Raw genomic sequence first — 11,787 nt, 5'->3', positions numbered from 1 at the left:
CCAAAATCAAGTGTTGGAGAGGTGCGTAGGGGAGGCATGTCCGTGCGCGTCCGCGGGTCTACGGCACATGTTTTTCGTCTGGATATCCCCCGGCCCCCTGTACAAAAGCTCGGGGGGGGGGGGCTCACCTTGCGCAGCGAGCCGTTGAGCACCCAATGCGCGAGCACCTGCACAGCAGGCCGGCGGAGATACGGCCGAGATACAGCCGCCGTGGCGCACCGGGCGCGCGTGGCACGTCGAGCGGAACGATGAGAGCCTACCAGAGGTGGGGCCGAGGTCCGCCGAGGTCCGCCGAGTTCAGGCGAGCGGCAAGAAGGGGCTTCCGGAATGGCGAGCAGCCCCGCCGCCGTCGGCAGCCACCCCGCCTAGCGGCAGAGGTGCGGCCGAGGTGCGGCCGAGGTGCGGCCGAGGTGCGGCCGAGGTGCGGCCGAGGTGCGGCCGAAGTGCGGCCGCCGCCCCACCTGCAGCGCCTCGGGGCAGTACGCCTGCGCCTGCAGCGAGACGAGGATGACGACGAGCCGGTTGATGCAAAAGGACGGGAACACGACGCTCGCGAGCCTGATGAATGAATGAATAAGGAGCGAATTGGCTGATTAAGTTGGACGCCGACGCTCGCGAGCCTGCCGCAGGGCGAGGGGAGGCAGAGGGTGGCGGTGCGGTGCGGTGCGTGTGTGTGTGTGTGTGGTGGTGGATGTGGTGGTGGTTGGGGGGGGGAAGCCGTCGAACGGCCGCAGTCTCGACGCTGTGCCGGGCATCTAGAGTCGGCGGGCATCTGCCACGAGAAGGTGTCGACGGCGCCAAACGTGGCGCGCACCACGGCGCCTGCACGAAGGTTCCGAGAAGCTTCACGGGGAGGCGGCCGGTCGCGCGCTTGGGGGTGCGCATCCGGCCGCGCCTTCGCCGCCCTGCGCGCCGCCCTTGCGGCCCTTGTCGAGGGTGTCTGCGAGGATGTACGTGATTGCGCCCACATACCTGCGGGCGCGCTCCAGCCGAGCGTGGGGTGGGGCCGGCCGGCCAAGGACGCCTCGGAAGCGTGGGAGGAGAGGAGAGGGAGAGGCAAGAGCGGTGGCGGCATCTAGCGGCTCCGCACGACAGGTAGACAATCTCCACGGGGATAAGCGGGCGGAAGGCCTCGCCCACCTCGTTGAGATAGCCGCAGTACCGCAGCGGCGAGTCGCGGTAGATGTCAACCGCGCCGTCCTCCGCACCCACCTCCTTTGGCTCTGGGACGTCGCCAAACTTTTCGAGCCCGTAGCCGCCGACGAGCATGCTGCCGCACACGCCGGCCTGCCCAAGCAGCAAGGGGGTGAAGTCCTGCGCCGCCGCCCCGTTTGCCAGCAGCGCGCTTCCCAGCTGCGCGGCGTCGGCCAGCATCGTCGGCCGAGCACGCATGGCGGCAGCACCCGGCGACGAGAGCGCCAGAGAGGCGCGCGGCATCAGGGCCGAAGTGGCGATGGACACTAGCAGCATCGAATAGAGAGCGGAGCGCAGGCGCCTGGGGAGCACGGGGGCGCGTTGGCACGCAGAAGGGGAGTGGCAGGGCGGGAATAGGTGCAGGGGTGTCGAAGAGGCCTGTGTGTGTGTGTGCCACAACCAGAGGGTAGATCTAACCCGAGTGTGTGTGTGTGTGAGAGTTGTGTTGTGTGTGTGTGTGTTCTCGAGGTTCTCGAGGTGGATATCCTTTGGCCGCGTTGGGTAGCGAGGATTGGTGTGACGCGATCCACGCAGGCGTGTTTTCTGGCGGCCGACCGTCAGTGCACGGAGTTGCCCCTTCTCCGACTGCCCCGGCTAGTTCCCGAGGTCGTCGGGTGTGACCCCTTCGTCCCCCGAGACCTAGCGCGGGTGGGTTGGAGGGGGCTCGCCCCGTTCCTCCCCATCGGGCCGCGTGAGCGGCCACGCCTCGCAGATTCGTTTTCGCGCCTGGGTCAGGCGCGCGGGGCATCCCCCGGGTCGCTCGACCAGCGATCCGAAGAGTGGCCGCTATGCGAAGGAAAGAGCGGGGCCCTCGACGCCTCAGTCCGGCCCTCCGAGGGGGGAAGGGAAGTGCGGGGTCCCCACGGGCGCCTCAGTTCGGCCCTCCCGAGGGGGGGAGGGGAGCAAGGGGGTGGGGGGATCAGGGCGGTGGGGAGGGGTCTCGGTTTCATGTGGCTAATACTTGCCCTTTCGGGGAGGGGCCTCAGGAAAGGCGAGTCCAGCTCAACCCTACGTCTTCCCCTCCTCCCTCGAGGCAGCGAGTAGGCAGCGAGAGGAGGTCTCGAGCGCCTATATGAAGGTATGTGAGATGGTGATGGGAATGGGTGGTCGTGCGGGCGGGCGTGCGGGCGGGCGTGCGGGCGGGCGTGCCGCTGGTTGTGCGTGCGGACAATCAAGCGGGGAGCGGCGGGCGGGCGGGGCGGAGCGGGCGGGCAGGGTTGTCGGGGGAATCGTGTCCACAATCAGCGGCAGCGGGGCAGCAGCCGCAGCAGCAGCTGCAGCAGCAGCAAGCAGCAGCCAGATTGCTGCCGTTGTCTGCGCCGCGATCCGCCGCCGCGCCGCCGCGCCGCCGCCGCCTGCGCTCGCCGCCGCCTCGTAGACGACTCCTCTCGCGCTCGGAGAGCCGCGCAGCGGGCCGCGAGGTTGTGGTCAGAGAGCAGCAGGGCTGAGATCACAAAATCGGCCAAATTTGAGGTTGCTCGAGAGAGCCTGGAAATGGTCCCGCGCCGTTGCCCCGGTGCCGGCGCATCACGTCTCAGCCGCGATGGGCCGGTTCCGCCGCGTAGTCGAGCAGCAGGAGCTCGGAGGCAACTTTGTCGACAAACTGGTCGAGCCAAAAATCGGCGAGGAAGCGGCACCGGCGGCACTCCGGGACGAATCCGGACTGATCACATTGTTCGGCACCGCGACGGCGAGCCGCCGCGAGCCCACCGGAGAGCTGGGAGCCGCGGCACTGGACTGCGCCGCCAGCGAGGCGAGAGCAGCAGCCGACCGGCCGTGACATGGCAGTTAGACGGCTTTTCCAACTCGGATCATGTGTGTGTGTGTGTGTGTGTGTGTGTGTGTGTGTGTGTGTGTGTGTGTGTGAAAAACCGCCAATGGCAGTTATCAGTTGTGCGGCCGTGCCGCGGCTCGCCTCTGCCGCGGCGGCTGCTGCGCGCACGCGGCGGCGCCGCTCTCTCGCGAGACGGCTGGCGACGCGGCTCGCCGCCGACGTACGCTGCGCTCGTCCGACGGTCCGCAGCGTGGCGTGCGCGGCGCTGCGCGCCGCTCTGCGAGCGCTTCTGCGCCTGCACTGCCTCTCTCTGTTGCTGCTGGTGGTGGTGATGGTGCTGCTGCTGGTGCAGATGCTGCTGCTGGAGCGGCGCGGCTCTGCGACTGGGCTCGACGCGCGCGTCGCGAGCATCGAAGCGCGCGTCGCAGCAATCTGACGCGGCGAGGGCTTCCGCGACGCGTGGGAGCTCGTGCGCGCGGAGGACCCGCCGCGGCTGCGGCGGCTGGAGGATGCCCTCCTGCACGTGGTCGCGCACCAGGCGCGCGGCGAGAAGGGGACGCAGGGCGTGCAGGCCATGTGGACGCGGCTGATGGCGGGGGGGGAGCCGCTGCCGCGGCGGCTGGGGCCGCCCCCCCCTTCTTTAAGTGTATGAGCGGCGAAAAGTGAGTTGACTGCGCTTGGTAGCACGAATAAAATAAACATACTGGGCTGGGTTTAATTAGGCATTGTGGGGTTGGCACTCCCATCGACCCTCATGACCTCCTGCGGTGTCTCTGAGATGGACACCAGTGGGTGTGGGACCACAGCCAGGATACACTCGAAGGCTGGGTAAGCAGTAGAGGTCGATACTCGACGCGTACCACATGGTTGTGTCGCTGTCGGCACGCTGTCGACAGGACGTCGAGCGACACCGGTGGCAGTGCCACCCAGGAGTGGTCGGGCGGTCTCCCGTCATGAGAGAGCCACCATGTGATCCGTATGAAGTCCGTTTTATTTATTTATTTATTCGTTATGGTCGGTCCCTTGTAGTGTCTGTTTTCTTTCTTTCTCTTTGTTTGGATTCCTTGAGTGTGTTTTGAGAAAGAAAATTATACAACAAAGCTCCCTCGCACAACACTGGGCACGGGACTGGCGCGCACTGGCACTAACACAGGTATCAGATACACCACGGGAGCCGCCTAAGCGACTCCTGCGAGGGTGGCGAGAAAATTACATCGCATTCTTCTAGAGTGGCTCACCGACCCTCACCCACCACTGCTTGAGGTCCAAACATGGCACCACTCAGCCGTCAGCCCAACTCGCTCACATGCTCACCGCACCGCCCCCCCGCGCGAGCTGGCTTCAACAAGCTCCTGTGGTGCAGCTACGCCGCTAAACGGCACAGAGTGACTCCCCGATACCTCACTACCCCAGCGCCCACGCCTCGATCTTCTTGGGCAGCAGCTTGTTCGACAAGTCCTCTCCGTGGCCCAGGCAGCCGCGATCGCCCTGGCCCCACGCGAAGAGGGCTCCGTCGGCGGTGCGGGCGAGGCTGTGGCGCTCTCCAGCGGACACAGCGATGACGCGCTGGTCAGCAAAGGCCTCGATCTTCTTGGGCAGCAGCTGGATCTGCGTGTCGCCGTGGCCCAGCCGGCCATCGCCTCCATAGCCCCAGCTCCAGACGGCGCCGTCGGCGGTGAGGGCGAAGCTGTGACTGCCTCCAGCCGACCCAGCAACGACGCGGTGCCCCCCCAAGGCCTCGACCTTCTTTGGCAGCAGCTGGTTCTGCATGTCGCTGTGGCCCAACCAGCCTGCCCCTCCATAGCCCCAGCTCCAGACGCTGCCGTCGGCGCTGATGGCGATGCTGTGGAATACTCCAGCCGACACAGCGACGACGCGCTGGTCAGCAAAGGCCTCAATCTTCTTGGGCAGCAGCTGGTTCTGCTGGTCGCCGTGGCCCAACCGGCCAAAAATTCCCTCACCCCAGCTCCAGAGGGCGCCGTCGGCGGTGAGGGCGAGGCTATGTTCGCCTCCAGCTGACACAGCGACGACACGCTGACCCGCGAAGGCCTCGACCTTCTTGGGCAGCAGCTGGTCCTGCTGGTCGCCGTGGCCACCGCCCCAGCTCCAGACGGCGCCGTCGGCGGTGGTGGCGAGGATTCTCATCCCAGGAGCAGGCGCACATCGCTTCCAGGGAGGGGGGGCGCACTTCTGCCCACACCACAGTGCTAGGCCTAGGGGGCTAGTGGGTGGGTGGGGGGGGGGACCCCCAGAGGCGACACTTGATCCTTGTACCGCGCATTTCTGCTAGAGCGCGCTCTGCTGCACGAATGTCGAACGTTGTGAAGCTGGCGGCCCTGGCCGTGACCCGAAGGTGAAAGTCGGATGGAGTGCGCAGTGTGTCGTGCTCAGGATGCAAGCCGTCGTAGGCGGAGAAAGTGATGGCCCCAGCAGCCTTCGCGAGCTGCAAGTATTCGCCTGGAATGTAGTATGAGTGAGGAAAGATCTCCAGGATGACTGTGCACGGCCGTACCCACAGGAAGTTGATGTTTTGAGCGCCGCGCGGTGCAAAGAGGATGTCTTGGCTATGAGTCCACGCGGCCTGTTCCGCAAAGGACAGCTCGCCCACCTCGTCGACGTGACTCAATGTGTACGTACGAACATCTCGGCTGAGTACTTGCACGAAACCGCCCATTAGGCTGTCAGCTCCTACAATCTTCCGACTTCCTCTGCGGTTCATAACGCCAACATGCAAAGCGCGCCGCTGGCTCTCCAATGCCATCATCTGCGTACCGAACAGACGGTGCTGAAGAGCAGCTGCATCCGCCGTGTCAATCAGCCACAACTGCGGGACCCAACCATCCCTACGCACCCGCAGGCGACCACTCGGAGTGCACTCACCCGAGCGCTTTCTGCCCGCGGCTTTGCGTTGTCCCTGAGTCCACGAGCCCTTGCCAAAGGCCACCGAAGATCCCACAGCAAATCGAGGTACGAGCTTGGGGAATCGACAGAAGAGCGACCAGCAAGCGAGCTGGGCCTCGGCGGCATGTGGGAAGTGCCACAGGTTGAACGCGGTACCCCACGGTACCCAGCCAGTATCCTGTCGAGTTCGATCTTTTTCGGTCTCCAGTGTCCGGTCCGCTCCGGTCTTGGTTGTGTCCTGTGTTGTCTCCGGTCGGGTCCGATCCCGATTCGCGGGGTCGGTTGGATATCGCCCACCTGTTCCCCGTTCCCCGTTCGCGTGCCTCTTTGGGCTCTTCTCACACCGAGCGACGAAAAAACTGAGATTTGTGGCTGAAATCTCGACGAAGGTTTGGGAGATCTCAAGCCGGCGTACGCATCTCCATCGCTTCGGTGAAGGGGGTGAACCGTGCCATCCTCGATCGCCGTGCAAAGCTCGCTTCCGAGCTCTCACGCCGCGCGTAGGGCCCTTAGGGGCCTAGAGAACACAACCCCCTCTCTCTTTTCTCCCAGTAAGCTATAAGTACGTACGTACACTGAGAGAGATTCTCCCAGTAAGCTATAAGTACGTACACTGAAAAGTTCCTTTCTTTGGAAGAGGTTAGAACTTTGCGTTGCGCGCTGTGTTGGGGCGGCTGTGCACTTCGCTCTCCCCGCTGCCTCCACCCCCTCCGCCTCTTGAGGCAATGCCTCCACACCAGCCAGGGGCGCAGCGCCGCCACCTGACGGGCCCCGGGCTGGCCCGGGCTGCCCTGTCGCGGATCTGCAGGTATGGCTGGGCATCCGACTGGGGCGACAATCTCTTCATCGGGACTGTACTAGAGTTTGGCGTCCTCAACGGCTCGTACCTGAAGGGCTTCGGGGAACACTTCAGATGGAAGCCTGTCTTCTGGGGGTTCGACTCCTTCGTCGGGCTACCAGCAGAGGCGGAGGGGCAGCCGCGCCCTCTCGCGTGGAGCCCAGGTAGCCTCTCCAGTGTCGGGTCGGGCCCAGCAGCCAGTGAGGACAAGCACGCCGCGGTGGCTCGCGCCGTCGAGCGCGTGCACGCCTCAATTACAGAGGGCTTTCCAGAGCGCAAGGTCCACCTCGTACCCGGCATGTACAGCGAGAGTTTGACGCCCCAGCTCGCTGCACGCATCCTGCGGACCTCTGGGCCCGCCTCCTTCATTGACATTGACAGCGACCTTTACATCAGCGCCAGGCAGGCGCTCGACTGGGTCTTTGAGCACGGGCTCGCCCGCGTGGGCACGGTCATTCGGTATGATGACTGGTGGACGCTAGCGTGCGCCACGCGCAACCCGCGCAACCGCAACTACCACCGGGACGCAGCGTCCATCGAGAGCTACGGAGGGGAGCCGCTCGCCCACGAGGAGGTTGCGCATCGGCACGGCGTCACCTTCGCGTGTGCGTGCGGCCCGTGCGACGCCGAGAGCGGCGGACCGATGTCTCGATACTTTGCGACCGGGCACGTGGGCTTCAACCCCTTCTTTCGCGTCGCGAAACTGAGCGCGCCGCCGGGAAACACGGGATTTGCCGCCAACGGGACGATGGTTGGGCGTTTCCTCGACAGGATGCCCGTGTGCAGAAACTACCGTTCTCGCGGTTCGTTCGCGCTGTCTAGTCATAGCAACACCGCTCATGTCTGAAAAAAGCGGACTGTGTGACTTACATCTCGAGACTTACATGCCGTTGCCGTGTCCCGCTTAAGTCTTTCGAAGAGATCGAGCGGCGCGTGTCGAGTGTCGTGGGCGTCTCTGAAACCAAGCCAACGGCAACGCATGCGGCAACGCCAGCGCTCGCACGTCGCGCAGCACTGCCATAACGACGCGGCAGCCACAGCAACCAGCTGACAGCGCAACATACGCACCCGCACCCACACCCACGCAAGCTCACACCCACCCGCGCGCACAAACGCCCGGTCTAGCGGCCACCCCTCAAAACACGCCATCCCACGTCTTGACCTTCGGTGCCCTCTCCCGCTGCCGCGAGCGCCACTCGGGGTCGACCCACGTCTTCGCCGCCTGCGCGGTGTCGGGCGGGAGCATGCCCTGGCCGAGGATGTGGTCCGCCATTTTCTCCGCCGTCATGATGGTGGGCGAGTTCAGGTTGCCGTTCGGAATGACAGGGAAGAGGGACGCGTCCACCACGCGCAGCTTGCGGACGCCGTGGACGGCGCCGTCAGCGCCGACGACGGCGGTGGGGTCCGAGGCCTACATTGTTGCACAGCATCAGAGCGGGAAGACGGTGTCGTGCCGTGCACTCGCAGCACCGCTGAATACGGTCGGATCCAGCGGAACACGTGTCCTCTCGAGCATTCCCGAGCACTAGTTGGGATGCAAGAATACAAGTATTCGCTTCTAGGGTCCGAGACTGGGCCCATCTTGCAGGTGCCGCACGGGTGGTAGGCAGACTCGAGGTGCTCGATAAGAAACTCGTCGATCTGCCACCAGAGGGTGGGGGGAGGCACGGGAGAGGGTGTAAACGGACGGCGTGCGGAGGCGGCAGGGTGGCTTCGCGGCACGCGTTCGCTCTGGCCGCCCCAACCTCTCGGCCGCCTCCTCTCGGGCCTCGCGGCGGGGACCACGCTCGCGGCGGGCTTGCCTCTGCGTCGGTCTGCGCCGCGTAGCCCGGCTGGATCTCGTCGCCGCACAAGCCGTCAAAGGCGGGCTGCGCCATGATCTCGCGCGTGATCCGGATCGCGGCGCGGAAGCCGCGCCAGTCCTCGTCGGTCGACATGTAGTTGAAGCGGGCGATCGGCTTCACCGGCGAGCCTGCAGGGGGAATACGCCGAATAAACAAGTAAATAAGGCGGGCAATGCTGATGAGATGGATGGTGGGTCCCCGCCTGCACGATATTGGTGTGAGGTATCTTAAATCCGGGGCTCAGGGAATGAATACGCCGGCATCGTGCAGAGGCTTCACAGCACCGCGTGAATACGAGGGAGGCGAACGCAGTGAATACAGCTGAATACGGTCGAATACAGCGAATACGTGTCCTCTCGAGCGCCAGTTGGATACAATAATACGTATTCTTCTTCTTCTAGGCTGCCAGGCCGTCCGACGGCAGCGGCGACGCGGGCCGAACCTTGGCAGAGACGATGCGCCGGTTTTTCTTGTGTGGGTGGGGGGGTGGGGGGGTTCGGCGGCGCACGTAGCCGCGCGACGGGGACTTGTTGTAGCCGACGTGAGCTTGCATCGAGTGTCCCGTGGAGGACGGCGCGAGCGTGACGCCGTCGTACGACATGCCGATCGGCAGAAAGTGCAGCTGAATGTCGGGCGCCTCGACGCCGGGCCGCGAGCGGACGAAGCCGCCGACCTCGAAGTGGTTGGTCGCGCCGAGCCCCTCCTTGGTGACCAGCCAGTGGGCGCCGAGGGAGCCCTTGCCCGCGAGCGAGAGGTGCGAGGCGAGCGAGACGGGCTTCAGCACCTCGTAGCTCTGGTAGACCTCCATGTGGTCCTGCAGGGGGGGGGGGGTCTCCACACACGCGAGAGGGTGGGGGAAAGGGACAAGCGACCCTCCACTCCACGCCTACAGGACAGGGGCCCCACGGCATTCAAAGCGCAAATGCGCGTGGGTGAGAGCGGTGGGAGTGTGGGCAGAGCCCCGTGGGCCGACCAGACAGCACGCTGGGAGTGCCCCCCCCCCTCCCCCCCCCCCCCTGCGGTCCTGCAAGTTCTGCCCGACACCCTCGAGCGGCGCCACCACCCCCACGCCGAGCTCCGAGAGCAGCTTTGGAGGCCCGACGCCCGACAGCTGCAGCAGCATCGGCGAGGCGATCGAGCCTGCGGATGACGGTGGACGCGCACATGTGCATGTCGTGGACGTGTCGCGAACGTGTCCTGCGAAAGGGGCCGCACCGGCGCACAAGACAACCTCCTTGTTGGCGGTGGCGACTGCCTTTTGCGACCCACCCCCGACCGAGAACTCCACGCCCTTCGCCGTCGGGGCGTCGCCCCCATCCTCCCATAGGATGCGCCGCACGTGCGCGTTTGGCTGCACGCTGAGCGACGGATGCGCCTAAGGCAGCGTGGCACCCGCGCCTCGACCGCCGGCTCGAGGTAGGCGAGAGAGCGCCGAGAGAGCGCCGAGAGAGCGCCGAGAGAGCGCCGAGAGAGCGCCGAGAGAGCGCCGAGAGAGCGCCGAGAGAGCGCCGAGAGAGCGCTGAGGTGAGGCTGCGCCTCCATCGCCGGCTCGAGATAGGCGGCGCGGCACGACGCGCGCTCGCCCTTGTAGCTTCCAGAGTGGAAGACGGTCATCGGCATCTTGGAGGTGCCCTCCTGCGAGCCACGAGCGCCGAGATGAACCGTCGACCGAGATGACAGCCAGCCGAGGTGACAGCCCGCCGAGGTGGCAGCCGAGGTGACAGCCGAGAGGAGAGCTGAGGCGACAGCCGACCGAGCTGACAGCCGACCGAGCTGACAGCCGAGACTTTAAAGGTTGCCCTCCTGCCGGCAGCCGTTGTAGTCGTATGTCGCGCCGTAGCCAGCCTCGTCGCCCGCGCGCACAAATGCGTCGTACAGCGGCGTGCCGAGCATGTTGGTGCCGTGCTTGACCTGCAGAGGCCCGTCCGTGCCCCGCCGGCCCGGGAGGATGTCACTGTCGTCCCCCATGAGCGCGTTCTCACAGACCTATCACACGGACGCTCCGAGAAGGTTCCGAGAAGGTTCGGGGGAGGTTCCTGGCGACATCTCGCAGGCCGTCTCCATCCGCCGAAAGTACGGCAGCACGTCCGCTGCGCCTGTACGTATTTGTGCCGCTGTGAAGGGTCGGACAGCTTCCAGGGAGGGACTCAGGCGCTTGGGCTAAGTGGTGGTGGCGGTGATATGGCGAGGGCGGCGGCGGCAGCGGCGGCGGCGGCGGCGGCGGCGGCGGCGGCGGCGGCGGCGGCGGCGGCGGCGGCGGCGGCAAGGGCCGCGCACCCCAACCACCGCCGCCGTCGCCGAAGCCGGCGTTCCACGTGTCGTAGTCGCGGTCGTGGCCGCGCACGTACACCTGCGGCGGGCCACGAGGGTTGCTCGAAACGTCGCAGCATACGCACCGCCGCCGGGCCGAGGGCGGCGATGAGCGAGGGATTGTGCTGCAAGCGGCGGGCGAGCTCTCGAGAGGCGTCCGACGCAAGGGTTTGGGCGAGGGGAGAGGCATGCACGCCATCCCGTTGATGGCGGACGAGCCTCCGAGGCCCTTGCCGCGTGGGCAGGTGACGCGGCGGCCGCGGAGCACCGGCTCCGGCTCCGCCAGATAGCCCCAGTTGTAGCCCTCGAAGTGCATCGGCAGCGCCAGCGCCGTCGGAAGCCTGTCGAGTCAGGAGAAGGAAGGAGGTCGCGACTGGCGCGCCAGAGGGACCCGGCGAGGTTGGATGAGGCCAGGATACAACCGGCACTCGCACCTCGAGAGAAGAGACGGCCGGTCGAAGGAGGTCTCACCGCCGGCGCCACCAGATTCGAGCAGGAGGACGGAGGCGCCGGTGCGAGAGAGGCGGTTGGCAAGCACGCAGCCGGCGCTGCCGGCGCCGACTATGACGTAGTCGGCGCTCCTGCGGAGCGCCATACACACACACACACGTCTATATCGTCGGGGGGTCGCCCGACCGTCCGGCTGGAAGAATTTAAGGTTCTTCGGGCCAGTTGGGGGGGGGCAAACCCTGCCCGGCCCCTAGGACCCCAGGTAAGGCCCAGGTGTGGCCTAGGGCATCAGAAGGGACCAAGAGGAGTCCAGTCTGAGCCATAGAGCCCATGTCTTTGCCCCCGAAGGTCGCGTTCAAACGCCCGGAACGGACGCTACAGTGGTGTCCGGCCGGCGCGATCACCGAGCTGTGACGCTCAGGGAAGCCGGTTGAGGTACTGGTTTCTTTGCCCAGGCCTGGCCTACGACCTCATGC

The 11,787-nt window shown here is 65.9% G+C and overlaps 4 protein-coding genes across 4 annotated transcripts; 1 reads left to right on the top strand and 3 right to left on the bottom strand.

The window, feature by feature from the left end:
- Nucleotides 1-58: 58 nt before the first annotated feature.
- Nucleotides 59-1,470, bottom strand: EMIHUDRAFT_249897 (hypothetical protein; the record flags this gene model as incomplete). Its single annotated transcript, XM_005758821.1, has 4 exons — nt 59-97; nt 462-558; nt 815-895; nt 1,091-1,470. The coding sequence occupies 4 exons, from the start codon at nt 1,468-1,470 to the stop codon at nt 59-61; spliced, it is 597 nt and encodes a 198-aa protein (XP_005758878.1).
- Nucleotides 1,471-6,594: 5,124 nt separating this feature from the next.
- Nucleotides 6,595-7,554, top strand: EMIHUDRAFT_249894 (hypothetical protein; the record flags this gene model as incomplete). Its single annotated transcript, XM_005758820.1, has 1 exon — nt 6,595-7,554. One exon carries the CDS (start codon nt 6,595-6,597, stop codon nt 7,552-7,554), a length of 960 nt encoding a protein of 319 aa, XP_005758877.1.
- Nucleotides 7,555-7,842: 288 nt separating this feature from the next.
- EMIHUDRAFT_249893 (choline dehydrogenase) lies at nt 7,843-10,165 on the bottom strand (the record flags this gene model as incomplete). Its single annotated transcript, XM_005758819.1, has 8 exons — nt 7,843-8,118; nt 8,280-8,348; nt 8,453-8,679; nt 8,900-8,948; nt 9,060-9,365; nt 9,612-9,691; nt 9,767-9,926; nt 10,160-10,165. The coding sequence occupies 8 exons, from the start codon at nt 10,163-10,165 to the stop codon at nt 7,843-7,845; spliced, it is 1,173 nt and encodes a 390-aa protein (XP_005758876.1).
- Nucleotides 10,166-10,339: 174 nt separating this feature from the next.
- Nucleotides 10,340-11,456, bottom strand: EMIHUDRAFT_77319 (choline dehydrogenase; the record flags this gene model as incomplete). Its single annotated transcript, XM_005758818.1, has 5 exons — nt 10,340-10,505; nt 10,596-10,647; nt 10,829-10,923; nt 11,056-11,202; nt 11,296-11,456. The coding sequence occupies 5 exons, from the start codon at nt 11,454-11,456 to the stop codon at nt 10,340-10,342; spliced, it is 621 nt and encodes a 206-aa protein (XP_005758875.1).
- Between the last annotated feature and the right edge of the window lie 331 nt (nt 11,457-11,787).

The sequence above is a fragment of the Emiliania huxleyi genome (assembly GCF_000372725.1).
Source record: "Emiliania huxleyi CCMP1516 unplaced genomic scaffold EMIHUscaffold_839, whole genome shotgun sequence".
Classification (NCBI taxonomy): Eukaryota; Haptophyta; order Isochrysidales; family Noelaerhabdaceae; genus Emiliania; species Emiliania huxleyi.
Note: the sequence above shows the minus strand (reverse complement) of the source record. Positions and strands in the feature narration are given on the sequence as shown.